Source organism: Delphinapterus leucas, chromosome 6 (assembly GCF_059928025.1).
Source record: "Delphinapterus leucas isolate spDelLeu-1000000601 "Yukka" chromosome 6, BTC_Dleu_Yukka2, whole genome shotgun sequence".
NCBI classification, from domain to species: domain Eukaryota; kingdom Metazoa; phylum Chordata; class Mammalia; order Artiodactyla; family Monodontidae; genus Delphinapterus; species Delphinapterus leucas.
In genome coordinates, this window is record NC_143134.1 from 68,482,801 (window position 1) to 68,505,126 (window position 22,326).

Sequence of the window (22,326 nt, forward strand, 5' to 3'; positions counted from 1 at the left end):
CTTATTACATCTGAGATAAGTAAGAAGGAAACAGACCTTATTACTAGAAATAATTGGATGAAGTCAGAATAAGACTAAAGCAGTATCTCGTAGCAGTTGATAACTTTACACCATGAAGCCAAATCATCTCATGAAAATGGTGCTGAGCAGCCATTTCCTGAGCATCTTCATTTTTCCAAAACTGTGCCAAAGGGGGTCAGTCTTCAGGAATGCTGCGAGCCTGGCCCCCTTGCTTTTTTCTTCTTTCCTTTTTGATTACTATTATTTATAGTAAGTGAAGGAGGCCCAGTGCCTCAGCTGTGGGGGAGGCAGGGTGGCTGATGTTCACATGCTGGCCTCTGATGTGTTACCCCATGGGGCTTCTTCTCAGCAGCGTCCTTCTGTATCCCTTAGATGCCTTGGGAAAGAGTGTGGGAGCCGGGGCTGGGAGGGAGAGGGTGTGTAGGGCTGGGATGTCACCACATTCTTGTGAGCCCATGGCCCTGCATGCTATTCCAGGCTGCTTGTCTCTGCCAGATTCGCCGCCCCGGTTCTTGGGTGAGCTGCTGGGATGCTGATGGCTGCTGAGCCATGCCTCCAGCAGAGGAGGAAGGAAGGAACACTTCCTGAACATCTGCCCCTTAGCAGGTGCCGGGTCCCTCCCATGTCAGAGTTCCTCTGCTAGGAATAGAGCTTCCCAAGAGGGCCCAGCACCTGCCTGTTTGGTTAGACTGGATCTTTTTACAGCTTCTAAATTTGTATTAAAAAAAACAATACAGGAAGAAGCATCTTGTCCCTTTTCTGCCTAATCATCCCATCATTTCGGTAAAGCCAAGCGAAGATGCCCGGCCTTTGGGTACCGTCAGCGCGGCCCCATGGGGCTCCAGTTCCATCTTGCCCATTTCATGGGCTTATATTAAGGTGAGGCCTATGGATGTGTGTTAGAGGGGTGGGGGGGTGTGATGTGTGGGTGGGGAACTGAGACTGCAGACTTGAAAATTGCTGACTTGAGTGGAGAAACCTTCCTAAAGAGATCAGCTAAAACTCATTTTGTCTCTTCTTCATCAGGCTGTTTTCCTTTGGGTTCTCATAGTGGGTTTAACACCAGAGGAACTGACATGCCAGATATATTTTTCCAGACAGAGTTAAGTACCATGAGTCATATAGATGTTCTGGCCACGTCATTTGGTTTCCTGTAGGATTTGTACGGCCCCTCGCAAGTGAAAAACAGTGCACATACTAATTATTACACTTGGTTGAGATCCTGGGATAAATTTTAGGAATACATCTCGCTTTATATTTCTTGGGAGCCTGGAGGATAAGATGAAAATAGCAGAAATTTGCTTATGTGGTGGTTTCCCAAAGCTCTTTGCCCTTTAGGGCCTGTGGAACTATACTCTCGGGGGTAATTAGACTTTGTCGGAGAACAGGCTTCCTTCCTTTGTGTTTTTCCAAGAAACACTATGGCCGGAGTTTATTTTATACAGCTCTTGTTCAAACTGTCCTGCCTACCTCCTGGGCTGAGAAGACCGTGCATTGGATAGGAGCACTTCTTCAGCCGCTAATTAGAGCAGCCTTCCCCAACTGGCTCCCCTCCTTAGAGGAAGGGAGGCTTCTGGTGAAATAAACCCCTAACTCAGCTATGCAAATAACACCAGATGACTCTTTGGGCTGGTTGTTATTCTTGAACAGTGTCGCATTTATGATTCTTAATGAAAACTTTCTGGGAAGCTGGAACAACAATTCTGTACCCCAGAGACTAAAACCTGCTTTTTGAAATGATACTCCAGTTAGTTTGCAAGTAGTAAAAACAAAAACAATCATCATAAAGGTCTGCTTCTTTGCAAACAGAATCTAATTTACAGCTTCCTTTTGGTCTCTACAAACCTGAGTTATTTGTTATGGAATGTTATTTGGGCTGGAGATGAATCACGTATAGAAAATAAATGCCCCAAGGCTGGTTTGGCCATATGCCAGGAACACCAGAGAGAGCCTCAGTTTAAAAATGAAATAAATAAAGTAGGGTTTAAGCCACCCCTCTGACCTTGGGCCCTTTCTTTATTTCAGGCTGTTGTTACTTATCACCTGGACTCTAGAATTATCTTCTCTCCCTGCTGCAGTCCCTCTTGGAGCCTCCCTACAGGACTGCTAGATTCCCGCCAGGGCTCTCCCTCCTCTCCTCGCTTCCCTTTGCCTCTGCTGCTGGATCTCACTAGCCTAGCCTGCACAAAATCCTTAGGGGATTCTTCCAAAATGCACTTGCCTAGGGCCCATCCCAGAGAGAATCAAATTCAGCATATGCAGGTTAGGGCTTGGGCCATCAAGCTGCTCAGAGACTCTGATGCACAGGCCGAGAGGCAGTGGCTAGCTGAACCAAGTCCAGGTCCTTCCCAGCAAGGGTCTGAGGCTTGTGAGAGGTAGTCACAGCCTACCCGGCTCTACAGCACCTCCCAAGCTGCAGCCATGTGCCTTCCATTCCCTACCTTTGTTTCTGCCATTCTTCTCACTTGGAGTGTCGTCCCCTTTCTCTTTGTCTATCCAAATTCTACCCATTTTCAAGTTTCCACTCAAGTTTCTAACTCTTACCCTAGGAACCCTTCTTTGACCAAAATGTGTCCTCTCCTTACTTTGGACTTTGGCGTCCCTGCCCTTTTACTTGGTGCTTTCTCATTTGCTTTACGTTAGTTATGTATTAATATACATCAAGCCTCCATCATATGAGGTGTTCTGGGAAGAAAGTAGTGAGTAAAAATTGGTGCAGTCCTGGTTTTAAGCTCTTTGCTGCTAATGGCATTCACCCCATATAATCACAGGGACTTATGAACCACCAGAAAAGAATAAGATTGAACCTGGCAGTTGTTAAACATAAAGGCCTCAAATATGGACAATTGGAAGACAAACCATACAAAACGGATTCAGTGGGGATTTTGGCCAAGATCCCATGAGATTCCTGGCAATTATCAAGGCATCTCAAATTCACAATGAACAACCAAACAAAACCTCCCCCAAATGCATGTAACCTAAGAACAATTCTTTTTCTTCGGTAGATAACACAATAGTCAGCAGTTAGTTTTGCCCTGTTCTAAGCTTTGTAACTACAATAAGAAGCATAAAATTACTGTTCAAAGGAGAAAACCAAAAATTATTTCAGGCTTAGAGAGGATTGACAGATATCCTTGTTAGGATATTTCACTCATCTGCAACCCAGAGAGCGATGGTAGGCCGATCTCCTTTGTGAGTGGGATTATCTGGGGAGACCTTTGGTTAGCGTCCATTGGGTTCCCTGTTCTGTGGCTGATGGCTCTTTTTCCCTCTGTTGCAGATGATGGGAGGCAAGGGCCTTAAACAGGCCACAGAAATTGCTATATTAAATGCCAACTACATGGCCAAGAGATTAGAAAAACACTACAGAGTCCTTTTCCGGGGTGCAAGAGGCAAGTATGAACTTTAGTCTGTATTCACCTTGGTTTTCTTCCTTGGCCAAACCAAGTTTGACCTAGTGGATGAGGCTTTCAGAAGAGGGTGGGGAACTTCTGTTTCTTAGCACAGACCAGAGAAAAGCCTAGAGTTATTGGAAAGCACTTCAGTTTAGTAAACAGGATATCACTGTTTGCAAGGCTCTGCCATGCACTTAGTCTCTGAAGCGCAGCCCAACACGGAGCCCACACCACTGAGAGACGTATACCTAAATACCACGCACTCGTTACCTCCTCCAGTTCCATGGGAATGAGTGGAGTAATTCAGACTGGGCAGAGGCAGGGCAGAACAGTTGGGAGAGCCTTCTGGGAGGAGCCATTTGAGATAAGCCTGAAAGGAAGAGTAGCAGAACCCCAGTAAACAGAGATACAGGAGCAAGCCGGAGAGAAAGGAGTTGTCTGGGTGGCAGGAGTGTTGGGTGGGTTGAAGGATGGGATAGGAGGAAAGGGAGCAGATGAAGATGAGGCTGGAGAGGTAGCATGGGGCTTTGAAGGCCTTGGAAGGCTCTGGACTCTACAGTTGGGCCAGAAGGGTTTTTGAGCAGGGTAATGACAGGATTAAGAGGATGTTAATATCATTAAGACAGTAGGAGATGAACATGCTGTTAGAAGTAGAATCAGGGGAGTTAGTTACTAATTAGTTGAGAGTGAAGAAATGTTAGGTAAGCCTCCCTCTTAGAGGGAGTAAGAGATGGAGGAACAAGCTCTCCCTGGAAGTGATGGGAGAGGCTGGAGCAGGTAGATTTGCAGAGATGTGGCTCTGGGCACAGGATCTGAGAGCAGGCTCTTGGAATTGGTGGGACCCAAGGAAACAGTGTTGAGAAGCCAGAGCAAAACCCCTGAAGCAGATGGCTACATGGAGTGGGTGCGGAAAAGTGGCATCTGGCGAGGGGGGCTCTGCGCCGAGGCAGCTTTAGATGCCCCCCTTCCCAACCCCCAGCATTTGTCATGGCGCCTGTCCTTCCTGCCTCTGCTCTGGCCCCACCTCCTCCCTGAGGCTGCCCTTTCCTTTCCCGGTGGTGAGAACTGCTCCTCTTGGCTCCCTCCTCCACGGAGGATTCTCCCACTCCGTTTATCATCTGGCTGTCTCCTGCAGACCTTGAGCTCCTGCCCGGCGGAGACTGTGGCTGCCTCGGTCCCTGGCATCGTGTCAGCACAACACGCACGTGTCAGCTGACGCACATGTGGGTGGTCTTACGTGACATGGAGGGACAGGCTGAAGAGCAGGTGGCTTAAAAAGACTGAGGTCTCATGAGTCTTAAAAAGCACCATTACCTTTCACAATTAGGAAGCCTTTGGTCACCTTGGAAAGCAGTTAGGGCCCAACAGTGCGGTAGATGCTAGATGGAAATGGGCTGAGAAGTAGGCTGAGGTTGGGAGAAGGGAGAAGCTTTCATGGTTTGGGGGGTTTGGTGGTGAAGGGGGACAGGAGCTGCTTCAATAGGATGCAGCTTTGTTTTTTTTTTTTTTTTTGCGGTACGTGGGCCTCTCACCGCTGTGGCCTCTCCTGTTGCGGAGCACAGGCTCCGGACGCGCAGGCTCAGCGGCCATGGCTCACGGGTCCGGCCGCTTTGCGGCATGTGGGATCTTCCCAGACCGGGGCACAAACGCGCGTCCCCTGCATCGGCAGGCGGACTCTCAACCACTGCGCCACCAGGGAAGCCCAGCTTTGTTTGTTTTTAAATAAGAGAACAAGATGATTTTAAGCTGCCAGGGAAGAGGCTGTGAAGAGGGGAGAGTGAAGCTACAATAGAGGGAATAATAGGAGGGGGAGTCAAGTCAACCTGGAGGTGATGGGAGGGTGGCGCTAAGAGTCAGGTGGACAGGCGGCGCATGGGCTGTGGGCACAGAGTCTGAGACCAGGGAGCCACGGGTCTTGAGCTTGGGGCAGAGAGAGCAGAGAGCTGTCAGTAACCAGTGCCCAGACCCAGGGCCACGGGTACGAGGCCACTCTTTGGCTCTTAGTGTCTCCAGCCCAGGGAAGTGTGCATCTCCACCTGTGATCTTTAATTTAAAGGCTCATCTTGCTTTGTAAATATGTATCCAAAAGGGTGGTTCTGGAGTTTGAAAATAGAAAAGAACTAAATAATCGGGAGCTCTGGTTAACAATGCTCCCCAGAGAGTAGGAAAGAAAGTTGTGGGCAATATGTCTCTAAGCAACACAATGAAATGCTTTTGTTGGGTATGAAAGAAGCTACAAGAGCTACTAATTAATTCAAATATAGCTCCTGTGCTGTGAGATGCATCCTGCTTATGTATTGGCCTTCAGGATTAGCATCAGTATTGGTTTTGTCTGATTATATAAGTCATGTACATATGCTCAACATAGAACATTTGGACAATAAAAAAGTTTGAGGAAGAAAATGTAAGTGATCCATGGTTCCATCAAGCAGACATAACCACTGAATATTTTGCTGTATTCCTTCCCACCTTACTTTTAGACAATTGAGATCATATTATAAACACAGTGTGTATCCTGTTTTTTAACTTTATTTTATATTGCGATTATTTTCCTCGTCATTAAAGGTGCTTTGAAAGTTGCTACATCGATTCTATCATATATACCATGATTTAAGTAATTGTAGGGGTCCCCCCCCCCCGCGCCCGCCTCCTGCCCACCATGTTATTTGCATTTGTAACAATGCTGCAATGAACATCTTTTACCTAGATTTTTTCTTTAAACGTCCTTGACTATTTCTGCAGGTTAGAGTTGTAGAAGAGAAGTTATCTCAGACGATCTGAATGCATTTAAGTTCTTGAAATGTATGGCCTTATTTCCCCTCAGAGACAATAGCAATTGATTTCATTCTAAGAGCATACGCGTGACCATCACATTAGGGCCCAGAGAGCACCAAGTGCCAGGCTGGGAAAGCAACACAAACCAAACCCAAAATGTCTTTGCCAATTTGATGGGTGAAAATCATCTTTTTGCTTTAATTTACAAGGTTTAGGGTTTTTTTTTCTTCTAATTGTTATTTTTTATTTAATACTTCCTTAGGATTAAGTCTATTTAACAACTTCATTGAGATAGGATTCACATACCATACACATCACCCACTGAATTTCAGTGGTTTTTAGTGTGCTCACAGAGCTGTGAGATGCAAGCCTGAGTTCTTTAGAGCAAGAACGAATGTGGTGTGGACCGCATGGGGATGCATGGCACTCCAGGAGAGGAAAGTGAATGAGCACCTGTGGCTCAGGTGCCTGCCGTGTGCTTGGCATCACGTGACTGGTTCGGGCAGAGACTGTCCCAGGAGATTCGCAACACAGAAAGATGGATGAAATTTCCATTTGTTTCCATTTTATCCAAGAATTAAATAATGAATTGTATTTCTCATCCCAAGCAGAAAGAGATTGGTGATTACAGACTTTCTTACCCAATCCCAAAGTTCATGAAACCAAATATTGTCTCGTGTTTGGTCTGGTAAACACATTCATTATACAATCGGAGGCTTAGTATTTTAGGGTCTAAAAAAGAATGATCGCCGTACCTCCTGAGAGCCCCAAATAGAAATGTTCTTAATAAACACATTGTATTCCAAAATGTCTAATGGCAGTATTAGAAGACGTTACTCATCTTAATCATATTTACCAGCTCTAAATAAGACTGGAATCATGGACGACTGTGAGGCAATAATTTTAATGAACTCCAGGCTTCCCTTTATGAACCATTTCTTTGAGAGATTTGAAAATACCAGCGAAACTTGTTGAGGCTTAGGGTTTTGTGAAACAAGGAAGTGATAGCCAAGAATTGGGATGGGGAAGCAGCAGTGGTATTTATTCTGCTAGGATAAGGAAAGGAATTACCTCAGGTAGGGTGAGGCGTTTTTAAAGGAGGAACTGAAAAAATTCACAGGTGTCTGCTCTTGTGGGAGGCTAGGCTCACTGTTTGACCCAAGTAGAGTTCCCATCAGTGGATAGGCCATTTTGTTAGTAGCCCAGTGTTTTATTTACGTTTTAATTTCTTAAATGCTTATCTCTTTTTGACCTTAGGCAAACCTAACTCTGCCTGGAAATTCCTGTCCCTGAGAGGTTTCCCGGTGGCCTTTATGGGCAGGTGGACATGGGCCTTAGAGGCTGGACCCTCACATCCCTGGCTGGGAAGTGACCTCCTGAGGCTAGAGGGGGATGGCCCACCTACTTGACCTCATTCCCAGGGAAACAGGAGTCTTGATGCTGTTAGTTGTGGTCCCTGGGTTGCAAATGAAAAGCTTGACCGAGTGTTGATTGCCCACCCAAGCTTTCTAATTAGCTAGTAAGTTCCATTTATTTCTAGGCACTCACTCTGAGGATGCAGGATAAGAAGGTTTCGATGCCTGCTCTCAAGGAGGGTTTTGGGAAGCCTTATCTTTCTGTAGCACTTTCCCATGTCATCTTCAGCCTTGTAAGATAATTAACACATGAGGGGTTGAGAGGGGGGATGTTCCAAGCTTAGAGCCAAGCCGCTTTCTTTCTTTTTTTTTTTTAGTTGGGGTATAGTTGCTTTACAAATCTGTGTTTCTTCTGTACAGCAAAGTGAATCAGCAATACATATATATATATATATCCCCTCTTTTTTGGATTTCCTTCCCATTTAGGTCAGCACAGAGCATAGAGTTCCCTGTGCTATACAAAGTTCTCATTAGTTATCAATTTTACACTTAGTAGTGTATATATGTCAATCCCAATCTCCCAATTCATCCCCCCCCCTTACTCCTTAGTATCCATACGTTTGTTCTCTATGTCTGTGTCTCTATTTCTGCTTTGTAAATAAGATTGTCTATACCAGTTTTTTTCAGATTCCACATATATGTGTTAATATACGATATCTGACTTACTTCACTCTGTATGACAGTCTGTAGGTCCATCCATGTTTCTATAAATGACCCAATTTCGATCCTTTTTATGGCTGAGTAATATTCCATTGTATATACGTACCACATCTTCCTTTTTCTTTTTTTTTTTTCTTTTTTTGCGGTACGTGGGCCTCTCACTGCTGTGGCCTCTCCCGCTGCAGAGCACAGGCTCCAGACGTGCAGGCTCAGCGGCCATGGCTCACGGGCCCAGCTGCTCCATGGAATGTGGGATCCTCTCGGACCGGGGCACGAACCCGTGTCCCCTGCATCGGCAGGCAGACTCTCAACCACTGCGCCACCAGGGAAGCCCCACATCTTCTTTAACCATGCGTCTGTTGATGGACATTTAGATTGCTTCTATGTCCTGGCTATTGTAAATAGTGCTGCAATGAACATTGGGGTACATATATCTTTTTGAATTAATTTTTAATCTTTTCCAGATACATACCCAAGAGTGGAATTGCTAGATGATAGTTCTATTTTTAGTTTTTAAGGAACCTCCATACTGTTCTCCATAGTGGCTGTATCAATTTACATTCCCATCAACAATGCATGAGGGTTCCCTTTTCTCCACACCCTCTCCAGCATTTATTGTTTGTGGATGATGGCCATTCTGACTGGTGTGAGGTGATACCTCATTGTAGTTTTGACTGGCATTTCTCTAATAATTAGTGATGTTGAGCATCTTTTCAAATGTTTGTTGACCATCTGTATATTTTCTTTGGAGAAATGTCTGTTTAGGTCTTCTGCCCATTTTTTGATTGGGTTGTTTTTTTTGATATTGAGCTGCATGAGCTGTTTGTATATTTTGGAGATTAATCCTTTGTCAGTTGCTTCATTTGCAAATATTTTCTCCCATTCTGAGGGTTGTCTTTTCGTCTTGTTTATGGTTTCCTTTGCTGTGCAAAAGCTTTTAAGTTTCATGAGGTCCCACTTGTTTATTTTTGGTTTTATTTCCATTTCTCTAGGAGGTGGGTCAAAAAAGATCTTGCTGTGATTTATGTCATAGAGTGTTCTGCCTGTGTTTTCCTCTAAGCGTTTTATAGTGTCTGGCCTTACATTTAGGTCTTTAATCCATTTTGAGTTTATTTTTGTGTATGGTGTTAGGGTGTGTTCTAATTTAATTCTCTTACACGTAGCTGTCCAGTTTTCCCAGCACCACTTATTGAAGAGGCCGTCTGTGCTCCATTGTATATTCTGGCCTCCTTTGTCATAGATTAGGTGACCACAGGTGTGTGGCTTATCTCTGGGCTTTCTATCCTGTACCACTGATCTATATTTCTGTTGTTGTGCCAGTACCATACTGTCTAGAGCCAAGCCACTTTTATTTTGCTCTTCCATCATCCCCCCGACCCCTCTTCTTTCCTTGCTCCTTCAACTTACCCTTTCAGACTCTCAGCTGTAGTCATGGTTAGGCCCAGAGGAAACACATACTCACTGAAAATTAAAACTTGTACTGATCAGTTTATACAATTTCTACTTCAGATTACTCTGACTCACCATATGCCATATATTTGTATATTTTTTCTCCTTAAAAACTGCAAACAAAGATGAACATCTTGGGATCTGGCCTCCAAGAACAACCAAGTTTAAATTTCACCCCTTTTCAGCCTCGAGAGAGAGAGAGAGAGATGCCGAAATCCCACTACAGTTTCCATTTGAACGTATTAGAATATGGACTTAGAAAATAACATCTGAACCTCATTTTGAAAATGGAGCTCTTCCCAAACCACTTGGCTGTGGCGGGGCCTCTGCAGATGAAGTCTTGCTTTAGCAGCACTGGGCTGGGCTTGGCTTGATGCGGCCTTTGAGCTATTACTGAACCTCTGCTTGAAAGACTGTGCTGTCTGCCCGCCAGCAAGAGAGACTCCTCCCCACCGTGTGTCCGTCTCCTCCTCCCCTCCTGATGGCTGAGTGTTCTTCAGAGCAGTGAGCTCCATTAGCCGCCTTCTTTGAGTCATTGTCATGGTACTGGGATGGCTGCCAGAGCCTCAGAAAAGGTCGAAGCTTGAGGTTGGGCTCCCCAAATGGGGTAGTGTCGTAGGGCATTTAGCATTTCTGAAATTAATAGTTGATGAGGATTTAAATAATGTCATGATTTCCCCCCTGAACATTTCAGCTGGTCATTCCTTTTAGGCACTTTTTTTTTGGTCTAAGTTTATCTACCTCTGAATACACCTTTCTAGTTTTGAACCACACTCCTTACAATTGAATCCTCATCACGGTTAGAAAGCTTGTTTTAAAAATATGCAGTGACAGTATATTCAAAGTCTCAGGTTCTCATACTTTTGTTTTCAAACAAAGCCAATCCCTTCATATGTATTCATCACACAAGAAGCTGAGCAGTTCACATACTAGATCTTCAGGGGCTGTTAATGACTGGAGCTTTTCTTCTCAGGCTTGAGGAGTTATGTCAGCTCCAAGTATCTGTAAGTAGATTCACTGTTTGCTGAGGGTCAGGATAGCGGGTTAAGAAGGAGTACGTTATTTTCACCTGAGTAGATACTTTCCTTGAAGGAAGTTCATCAGTTGTGTGGGCCATGGAATTTGGGAAGCTCCCGGGAATGTTGTTCTATTTAAGAAAATGCTGACTTACTCCGTGGTTTATTCTAGATGTTGGATGGGTGGTCAACAAGTCATGCTGGGGAGATGGCAGCCTGAGGCTAGAGAGGCAATTGGTTTACAAATTAGAACAAAGTGAACTGACCCCCACAAGACTTCGGCCTCATCAGCTCCTTGCCACTTGTGGTGTGCTGTTTGACAGCCCTTATTTCTAATTCTCAGCCTGAAGCCTGAAACCAAAACCTCAAAAGCCCCTTTGAAGAATCAAATAAAATTCTGTGTCTTATGGATATTTGTTTAGTATGTATTTACACACACACACACACAGAAGAAACCGTTATTTGATGTTGGGAGCAATGTTGTTGAAAAGGGTGTCAATGTACCTTTAACTCTAGAAATATTTTATATAAAAGGATCAGCCCCATGATGACATGTTTAACTGTCCCAAGTAGATTTTAGGTCCTTTGAGTAGAAATGGTCTCATCCCCTGGGATCTCAGCAAGTCTTCCAGCTACTGTTCCATCTCCCACCAGCCTCCTGGCTCATGGGTGTGTTGAGCACTGAGGACGGGACATATTGGCCCAACATGTTAACAATTTTTATATGTAATAAGAGCAGATGAAATCTTTGTTGTCAACTATAAACTTACCAAATGCCCATGGTTTCTTGGTCCTCAATGATATGCATTAAAAAGCTGGTTTATTTGTTCATTTGCTTGGGTAAAACAACAAGCTGATGTTAATCTTGAGCTGAAATAATCTTCCTCGACAGGTTATGTGGCTCATGAGTTTATTTTGGATACAAGACCCTTCAAAAAGTCTGCAAATATTGAGGCCGTCGATGTGGCCAAGAGGCTTCAGGATTATGGTGAGTGGTCTCCCGGGAGTGACCCCTTGTAGGGGAACTTGGGTTTTTGACATTCATGTAGCTGCCCATGTTGGCTATGGACCACAGACTGAAGGTGCAGGTACCATAGTAACCTGATCCACAGGCTAAATGGGGATCTGGGGGCTGTGGATAGAGAAAAAACTTTCCCCATGACTCCATCGGTACCATCCTTCAAAAGATATTAAATCACGCGTCTTGAATCCATCAGCAGCTAGGTAAAGACGACTTTATAGTTAACAAAGTTAAAAATCCCAGAGAAAATGATTGCTGCTCTCTGCCCATGTTTCTGGTAAATCCTTCCACCTATACTACTCCTGGTAAACAGAGAGGTCCATGAAAGTGAAAGAAGCAGGCATCCTGTAGGAGTGTTAGAAAGATGAGTGGCATTTGAGTTTTATAGCCACCTCAGTCGTGGCATAGCTGTTTCAGCTGCTCGTAGAGATGAAGGAATAGGTGCACCTTGTTTTCCCAGAGATGATGTGGTTTTCTGTGAAGTCTTTTATCTGTGTGTTGTTAGTGGATGTTCACTCAGCATAGCCGTTATTAAAATACATTTTCTTAGTGACATTATTAATAACATCACAGAACCTTCAATTCTCAGGAAGGCTAAGTTGGGGAGAACTTTGCCTTTTGATGGATGTGGAGTCCTATCTGAATTTTAAGATGATTTGAATGACTTCTTTTAATAAGGAATGTAAAAACTTTAATAATTTAATAGTTTTACTATCATATCATAACGGGAGTCCCACGTGTGTGACTCATTTCTCTCGTGAATGAATGATATTATGTAGAGTTACACTGATAATAAATGGGAAAACCAGAGAGTTTTCATTAATGAAATTAGCCATTACCTCAAAATCTCCTGTTGGCTGCTCCTATGACCTGACCTAACTTCTCAGGCAATGGCTGAGTGATGGCTGATTCAGGTTAAGGCTTCCCTTCTGCGATATGTGGTCTGTATCCCGCATCTGACTGCAGCAGCATCTGCAGGGAGCGAGGTGGGGGATGGAGGTAGGAGGGAAGTGGTGTTTGAAGTCACTGCCCAGTATTTCCAAGTTCTGCTCTATCTACAACCTTGATATTTTGATGTTTGATAGAGTGATGGCTATGCTTGCCCTAAGCCCAGAATTGTCCAGGTGCCTGGCACATAGGAGGCACTCAGAACAATTGTGCTTAATAAGTGAGAGAATGAATGAATGGCTAAGTAAAAAAAAAACAACAGTGAAAATGACAGCACAGATTCTGGGTCTGAATCACCTACCGAATCAGAATTACTGATGACACTAGGGGTGAGGCCTAGTGATCTGTGTTTACAAGCACTGGGATGAGTCCTATCCGGTGAGTTGTGGGTGGGGCATGCTGCCATATGGCAGAGATTTCCAGACTTAACCTGATTCTGATATGAGTTTTTAAAGGCTCATACCTTGGATTTCCTGAATCAGGGTTAAAATCCAGGAATCCATGTTTCCATGACAACTCAGATGGTTCCAGATATGGGAACCACTACAGCAGAAAATACTGGGCTGAATTTGCTCACACATGGAATTGAGGTCAGACTTAATGGGTAATGAGATCAGCTTGTTGTTTAAAAAAGAAATCCCTGTCTGATTTGGGTGACACAGTTGTAGGCATTTGTCAAAATTCATTAAATTGTACACTTAAGATTTGTGTATTTCACAATAAGTAAACTATCACAAAAATATGGGGATAGACATTGAATTCTAGCTAATAATATGCATGCTGAAGTGTTTAAGGGGGAAGTGTACTGATGACTGCAACATGCTTGGAAATGCATCAAAACTAAGATGGATGCCTTAGATATGTGATAGGAATAGATGAGTAGATAGATATGTGATAAAGCAAACAGAGCATCATTGTAGATTCTAGGTAGAAGGTATATGGGTGTTCACTCTGCAGTCCTTTCAACTTATCGGTATATTTGAACAATTTTATAATAAAATGTTGAGAAGACAATCCCTTAAAGAATGCAGGCATGACTCTATAAAGCACTCCACGTAATGATGCACACCAGAATTGGGAATCATTGCCCTCCAGGGCCAACTTAGTTGACAGAAATATCAACCTGGGAGCTGTTCTTCATCTTTTAAAGTTTCATAGGAAAAAGTGTAAGAATTGGGAAGAAGTTTTTGGCTTTTGTCCAGGAAAAGACACTTGACCATGTGTCTTGTCGATTGATCTTAACACGTGAAAGCTTTTGGAAACATAGAAATACCTTCAGCCTGTATTCAGTGTAAAGGTGAAGACTTTCTACATCCTGGGCAGGCCTCAGTTTCCTCATCTGTAAAATAGGGACAGTAACACTCACCCCAGGCTCCTTAATGCTTGTTACCTCATTATTTAACTTTTGGTAGGCTATAATATTTTAATTTCTCTTAACCTAAAGTATTACATGAACATTATAAAAAGATTCTAAAACACAAAGTGAAATAAAAACCCTAGCCTCATTTTCTGGCAATAGCCCTGTTAGAATTTTAGTATTTATTCTTCAAAGCAGCTTCCCTCATAAAATATACATACATATATAAAGTGTATGTATATATATACATATACACATCTATAAATGTGTAAATATATAAATACTTTGCCATTTTTAAAATAGAAATGAGACAATATCATTAGGTAGCTTGCCTTCTTCACTTAAGCTGGGTAAACATTCAAAAATATTAACTAATATACATTTAAATACTAAGAATGGTTGCATATTTATTGTATGGAAGCCCAGTAAAATTTGCCTAACCAATCCTCTATTGTTGGATGTTAGGTTATTTCCTAAGCTTTTCTTCCATAAATAGTGCTAAAATGAATCCCTAGATATATACGGTAGCAAATTTATCAGATTATTTTCCTTGGGATAAACTATAAGATGGGGAGGGTCTCTTCTTCCCAATTGGGGAGGTCAAAGTTAGTGACACAAGTTCCCCCATCTCCTTTGCAGGATTTCATGCCCCTACCATGTCCTGGCCAGTGGCAGGCACTCTCATGATTGAGCCCACTGAGTCAGAAGACAAGGCAGAGCTGGATAGGTTCTGCGATGCCATGATCAGCATTCGGCAGGAAATCGCCGACATTGAGGAGGGCCGCATCGACCCTAGGGTCAATCCACTGAAGGTACGTAGGCACTGGTACTTTATCTAAAATATCCCAGAGAGTATTAAACAGTGTCTGGATGGTGTGCCGGCAACCTCTGAAGTCTTACTGGAAGATGATATTCTTGCCTAGAATAATGCCATTCTTCTGAGCAGACCATACGTTCATTACCTGGAAGTTTAAATCTTCTTGAATCAACACAACCACTGTACTCAAGTATAATGTGGTTATTTATTTTCTTTTTCCTTTTTTTTTTTTTTAAGATTTTTTTTGATGTGGACCATTTTTAAAGTCTTTATTGAATTTGTTACAATATTGCTTCTGTTTTATGTTTCCGCTTTTTGGCCACGAGGCATGTGGGATCTTAGCTCCCTGACCAGGGATGGAACCCGCAACACCTGCATTGGAAGGCAGTCTTAACCACTGGACCGCCAGGGAAACCCCGAATGTGGTTATTTCTGATATGTTTTAACTTTATATATGCGTTTGGTGGTTGCAGGAGCTATTTACCCCACAAGGACCCAGTTGGCTTCCAAAGGAGGGAGCAGAGGCTGAAGGACCCTATATAGTTGGAGAAGTCTTATCATTCTGTGTCTCTGTTTGATGTACTCTACTGAGATTATTTACCTTATAAACTCTGGATAAATATATTCTTTTATTGGAGTAGTTATCTCTTAGAACAACCAGATTGGTACTTGGCCTGAATGTTTTACCATGTTTATGGCCTACACTGGAAAAAAAATTGTTAGGCATTACTTCGCCTCTTCCAAAATATGTTCCTTTTATATCTGGTCAGAGCTCTAAGTTCTGCATTAGGTCCAGACATTATTAAGCTGAGGGATCATGAACTGAGAATACCTCGAAGGCTGTGGTTCTGTTGTTATGGCTTCAAGCCAGAGGAGTATGAGATGTTCAGGGGAGCTCAGACAAGTTCCAGAGCTGCCCAGCTGAAGGTGGAGTGCTGGGGCCAGTGGCTGGCGGGAGAAGGCCAGCACCGTGCTCAGTGTGAGTTTGACAGGGTAGTGGAGGAATATATGATTTGCTCTCATTATTATTTCTCTTTTCTCTGGATTCTTTCAGGGTTTAGGCAGTTTTTTTAAAAATAGCAATAGACATCTGAAGAATACAATACTGAGATACAAAAGCAAGTGGAGGATAATACTCACAGGATGATATAAGGTTTAAAAGTGTACCAAACTAGGCTCTATGCAGTTTATTAAAATATGCAGTAATAGTATAAAAACACTATGAGAATTGTGACAACCAAATTCAAGGTAGTTGTTATCGCTGGGGAGGAGGGCCAGCAATAAGATGGAAAGGGGATATGCAGGCAGCTTCAACTGTATCTGTAATGTTTGTTTTAAAAGGTTAAGAAATATGACAAAAATGTTGATTTATGTTGGGTGCTTATTTTATTACTGTAACTTTCTGATATTTGTAATATTTCACAGTAAAAATTTCCCTACCAAAATTTCCTTCCCCCCCCAAACTGAAACAAAACCACCACCCTCCGTCCATGGGCTTCCATCACCTCACTGGTTAATGTGATGTGCAGAAGGAAAAGGCAGTGTTCTGCTCTGACCCCTCTCCCATCCATGTCTCTGTCTCAGATGTCTCCACACTCGTTGACCTGCGTCACATCCTCCCACTGGGATCGGCCGTATTCCAGAGAGGTGGCAGCATTCCCACTTGTAAGTTCTCCTCTGAAACTGGATGGGCCAGCTGGTCCACGTTCATGGGTGTATGAGAGGCCATCACCTGCTCTGAAGGGCTCCCACTCTTGCTGTCTCCTCACCATAGTGACCACATGTAGTCAGAACAATGCAGAACCCAGGAATTGGCTTTCAGAGCTCTGAGGTCAGAGTCAGAATGCCAACCAGGGGCCTGGGAATCCTCAGGGTGCACAGTGCAGGAAGACCAAACGGGAGTCCCTGTCAAGTGGATCGATGTTTTCTACCATCATCCAACAGAGAGATGGCCCCAAATGCAGTCTTTCTCCCCTTTGATTCTTAGGTGAAGGTGCTCTGTGGTATGCTCGGCAGAGTAGGGACAGGGGGATTCGGATGGACAGTAATGAAGGAGTTTGGATTTTAGCTTTTTATACTTTTTGAGTACTTGTTGGGCTAATGGTACCTCAGGCCGTGGGAATATCATTGCAGTTTCCTCTTCCCCACCAAGAGAAACCTCTCAGAATATCCCAGAAGATTTCCGTCTTTTGTCCCTTGCAGCCCTTCGTGAAACCAGAAAACAAATTCTGGCCAACCATTGCCCGGATTGATGACATCTATGGAGATCAGCACCTGGTTTGTACCTGCCCACCCATGGATGTTTACGAGTCCCCATTTTCTGAACAGAAGAGGGCCTCTTCTTAATCTTCTCTCCCTAAGTTCAAGTGACTGATTTAATGGCTTTGGAGCGCCTGATAAAGAAATGTTTCACTTTCCACCGCAGCCTCAAGTAGGGGTTTTATATACTGTGTATATTTTTGTAATCTCTCTCAAGGTAAATGTAAATACAATTAGCATAGTGAGTGGAAGCTCATTGTTGGAAGATTGATTTGCTTTGGTGCCTCTGCTTTCACATGTAGCAGTTGACGTTCAGGTTGCCTTGATTGGGACCACTTAGTTTTTTGCATAGAAAATTTGGGGTGTGCTAGTAACTTTAACTGCAATGTAGCAAGTTTGCAGTATAGAGGCTATACTGAAGATCCGATAGACATATTTTTATTCCAAATAAGTCCTTGTGGACTGTGCCATCTGTGGGAAATCCCAGGGCAAATGTTTACATTTTGTATACACTGGAGAAATCTTCTTCCCCCTACTAATTTGCCTAATCTGTAATAGTATTTCTGAGTGTTCTCCTTTTTCCATGTGTGTAGTTTTTTAAAAATCTGCAATTAATAATATTCTAATAAAAACACTGCAATTTGAAGAATGCCTTTTTGGTCCACTTTCCAATGTTAACTCCCATGTACCCTAGTTTCAGAGGAGTTTGAAGGGTAATGAGAATACCTAACCCAGTAGAACCGTTACATTATTAGTTGTGTCTTTGGCTAAAGAAACAGTTTGTATGTCTCGGTCAGCAGTGAATGCCACTTTAGCCCTTTCTGCTAGAATTGTGTTTGGCTGCATATAACTGAAAAACAACCACAGCAGTTTAATTAAACAGCAGCTCATTTTTTCTCATTTAACAGTAAGTCCAGAGATAATACGCCGAGGGGTAGTCTTCAGTCTTCCTGTTCTGCCTTCTTTGCATACAGTCTTCATCCTCACGGTCTTAAGATGGCTACTGCATACCCGGGCATCACATACCCATTCTAGGCAGGAAAAAGGAGGAAAAACAAAAGGCAGATTCCATCCAAGTCAGCTGCTTTTGAAATGCTTTCCCAGAGGTTCCACCCAGTAACTTCTGCTTACTTTTAACTGGCCAGGCTTGGTTCAAATTGCCACTCCTAGCTGCAAGGGAGTATGAGAAGGTCTTTTACCTGGGCATGTTACTGCCCCAAAGAAAACCAGAAGTTTGTTAATTGAAGAAAAGGAAAAGAATGAGTTTCAGGTAGGCAACTAGCACGCCTGCCACAAATAACTTTTCCCTAGAAATAGCAAATGCTTCATATGTTCTTCCCCAAAAGTTATTGAGCAGCTGCTCTAACCCTGACTACTTGGTTCCTTGTTTGTTACTCAACCAACCATCATTCAAGCTATTATGATAGTGACCTGGATGAAAGGTCTGCGTGCTCTACTGAATGCTCTGCAAGCGGTCTACTCATTCTCACACTTAAAAGTTTGTAGAACTGTTCATTTCAGCCTAACTAAGCAGTAGCGGAGCGATGGGATCCATGGTTCCTTTTTTACATAATAATTAAATGATTAATATCTGTTGAGTACTTCTCAGGTACTATTCTAAGTGTTTATTATTTCATTGGAGCCTCACAACATTCCACTTTTACACGAGGGGGAAGGTATGGAGAGATGCCCAAGGTCACACAGCTGATGAGAAAGAACAGCCAGAATTTGAACCCAGGCTGAACAACTCCAGTTCCTACTGGTGTAAACTGGGTACCACACTGCCATGGTCACCACACACCTGAGACTCTGCCCTTCCTGAGCTGGAAACCAGGCTCTCAACACAGACTGACCATCAGGGAATGGAGTAGCCCCTTCTGAGGAAGGACAAGCATGTGTAAACAAACCATCAGAGTGAACAGCAATTCTTTTCTTTCTTATCAGACTGTAAAGTGTTAGTGGTCGAGTGCCCATGTTGTCTCCACAGCTGGTCATTCACTGCTTGCCCTGGAATATGTTAGGGGCAAAAGCAGGTGATTAAGAGAGTTGAAGTAAACTGTCTGTCTTCACTATTAAGTCACTCATGCGTTCACCTGAGGCTTGTGCCGTCTTTCCCTGCTCCGGGTCTTTGCCCGTGTAGTACCGTCCACCTGGAGCACTTGTCCCTGTCACCTTTGCTTTGCTGGCTCCTGTTTGTTCTTCATGTTCCAGCATCTCTTCAGGAGGTCTTCTGCACGTCTCCATGAAATGGGATCTCTCTCTTATTTTCTAGCTTGGCACTCAGTTTGTTATCCTACACTCTTTGCACAGTTAGTAATTATTCTGTTTACTTGGTTTTTGTCTGCCTCATTAGACTAAGTTTTCTGAGAGCAGGGACCATATCTCATTCATCATTGGATTCCCAGTGCTGAGCTGGGGTCTTCCACATTGTATGTGTTCAACAAACAAATATAAATTGAATGAATGAAGGAATAATCCTTGATCTCAAAGAGGGACACTGCCATGAAAACCAGTATTCCCAGTGCATGCTGTGAGGGTTCTATTAAAGCTAAGTACAAAATGCCAGGCCTGGGAGACACGCCTCTGGACAGGCTTTGTGTAGTTCCCCCTCACCCCCACCTTGTGATAAAATTTACCATTTTAACCATTTTAAATTATTCAATTCAGGGGCATTAAGTACCTACAAAATGTTATGGAGAATATATACCTTTTGAGCACTTTTGAAGATGAGGAGTCTGATGTAGACACACACATACATCCTGTGAATCGGGCATCCCCTTGGCCTTCTCACAGCCCTGGGACAGGCCACAGGCCACTCCTGGAACAACCCTCGCCTTGCAGCTGTGTGTCATAGAGGGGAAGAGCCCCAGCTCAGTCTGAAAACCCCATGAAGGATTTCCCTGGTGGTGCAGTGGTTAAGAATCCACCTGCCAACGCAGGGGACACGGGTTTGAGCCCTGGTCCGGGAAGATCCCACATGCCGCGGAGCAAGCAAGACTGTGCGCCACAACTACTGAGCCTGTGCTCTAGAGCCCGCGAGCCACAACTACTGAGCCCACACACCTAGAACCCGTGTGGCGCAACAAGAGAAGCCGGCGCAACAAGAGAAGCCACCGCACTGGGAAGTCTGCGCACCGCAACGAAGAGTAGCCCCCGCTCGTTGCAACTAGAGAAAGCCCACGCACAGCAATGAAGACCCGACGCAGCCAAAAATAAATAAATAATAATAATTAAAAAAAAATCATGAACCCTCTAGAAACATATAGGGAACGTGTTTTCCAATGACCATACTGGTGCCTTTCATGCAAATAAAGGAGGTAGGTGCCAGTTTTGGGTGCAAGAAGCCATCTGGGACAAGCAGTTTGGAAGTTGAGATGTTAGCACTTTGAGAGGTTTGCAGGGCTCTGGGACATAACATTTGGCTCAGACATCAGCCAGGGTTAGGGATGTTACCTAGGGCAGTGGTTTTCAAACCTTAGTGTGTCTAGATCACCAGAAGGGCTTATAGACAACAGAATGCTGAGCCCTGATGCATTTCTGATTCAGTACCTCTGGGGTAGGGCCAGAGAATTTGCATTTCTAACAAGTCCCAGGTTTTGTTGCCGCTCAGCTTTCTTTGTTCACATTTCAGAGACATTTCCAGAACTCTAAGCCTTTAAGGGATGGGTCTGGGGAGGCAGGTAGGGGTGAGGAAGAGGCTGGACTTAGTCAACCTTGCATCTTTTATGCAAATCTTACCATTTTGAGAGGAAAATCCCTCTATGACCGGAGTAGACTGTCCTAGAGCCGATGCCACCTGTGCTTCCGCCTGTCTGGCCTGCTAGGCTCGCTCCTGCCATTTGGAAAACAAATCAGCTTTATTATCAATAAGAAGCCAATTGGAGACTGTGGTTTTAGAACTCTAGCTGGAAGGGCTTGCTTCTCCATTTTTACCCCCATGCTTCAGCAATCTGAGCCCGGGGACACCCCACTCAAGAAAAAAGCTTGAATCTGTAGAGCAGATACGCTAATCCAGAATTGCCGCCCTGTGCTAATCCCAGGTGAAGGGAAGAGATAAAGGGGGGGGGCCTCCCCAGTGCTAGTGGAGTAACGTGGTGATCATCATCAATCACCTCCTCTGGAGAGCAGTAAGAGGTAAGCCAGGAGGCAGGAGTGTTACATCAGCTGAGGTCATTCCAGAATGTCCAGAAGATAAGAATCCAGGAAGCAGGAGTTGGTGCCCAACACAGAGCATACTACTCTCATAAATCTGTTTATTCTCCTGCTGGGTGTAGTGCAGGATAGCAACCAGAGTACTTGCTTTGTAGTCAGACTGCCTGGGGTGGTATCCCAGCTCCCCTATATCGTACCTGTATGGCCTCAGAGAAGATAATTAGCATCTCTGAGCCTCAGTCGCCTTATCTGTAAGATGACATTACCACTCCTAGGTGAGAGTGAATTCGATATATTGTTTGGAACCTGGCACAAAGTAAGTGCTCCTAAGTGTTAGCTCCTGTTATTATCCTCATCTTCACATAGGATCTAGTGTCCTATTCTATACATCCTGCACTCCCTGTACCAGCACAGGAGTCCTGACTCCAGTTTGACTTACCTTGCATTCAGATCCATCTTCTTTCCCTTTCCATTCCTAAGGGCCCTTTTCCTCTGGACCACCAGAGAAAGTGGGAGGAACATGAGCTGTGACTTCATACGGATCTGGATTAAATTCTCAGATATACCAACTGTTTTGAGACAACAGGCAAATTCACTTATCCTTTCTGCACTTCAGTTACTTAAGGAATAAAATAGCAATAATAAAAGTACTAAAAAAAAAAAAAAAGTACTTACTTCAGTCAGCCTTGTTGTAAGGATTAAACAAGATAGAGCGAGCACTTGGCATAGTGTCTGGTACCTAGAAATCACTAACTTATTCAGCAAACTGACTGAGCCATTATGTACCAGGCACCATTCTAAATGGCAGAGATACAAGATGAACAAGAAAGTTAAGTCCTCTTTCATGGGACATCAATTCTAGATGGACCAACACATCAAGACTTCACAGTATTAAATGTTCTTTAGAAAACAAAAACCAATATGGTCTGTGGGTGGGTGGTGTTTGGGAATCCTTTATATTAGGTGACCAGGGAATGATTCTCTTACAAGGTGACTTTCAGGCTAAAATCTGAACAAAAAGAAGCCAGCCATGACTAGATG

General features: G+C 43.7%; 1 protein-coding gene across 1 annotated transcript in view; it reads left to right on the forward strand.

The window, feature by feature from the left end:
- Nucleotides 1-18,612, forward strand: part of GLDC (glycine decarboxylase) — a 100,525-nt gene extending 81,913 nt beyond the window's left edge. Inside the window, exons 20-25 of the mRNA XM_022573684.2 lie at nucleotides 759-900; nucleotides 3,302-3,413; nucleotides 11,624-11,719; nucleotides 14,697-14,869; nucleotides 16,459-16,539; nucleotides 17,077-18,612. Of these exons, the coding sequence (XP_022429392.2) occupies nucleotides 759-900; nucleotides 3,302-3,413; nucleotides 11,624-11,719; nucleotides 14,697-14,869; nucleotides 16,459-16,539; nucleotides 17,077-17,220 (748 nt within the window). The 3' untranslated portion in view covers nucleotides 17,221-18,612. The remainder of the gene's footprint in view (nucleotides 1-758; nucleotides 901-3,301; nucleotides 3,414-11,623; nucleotides 11,720-14,696; nucleotides 14,870-16,458; nucleotides 16,540-17,076) is intronic.
- Nucleotides 18,613-22,326: the final 3,714 nt, after the last annotated feature.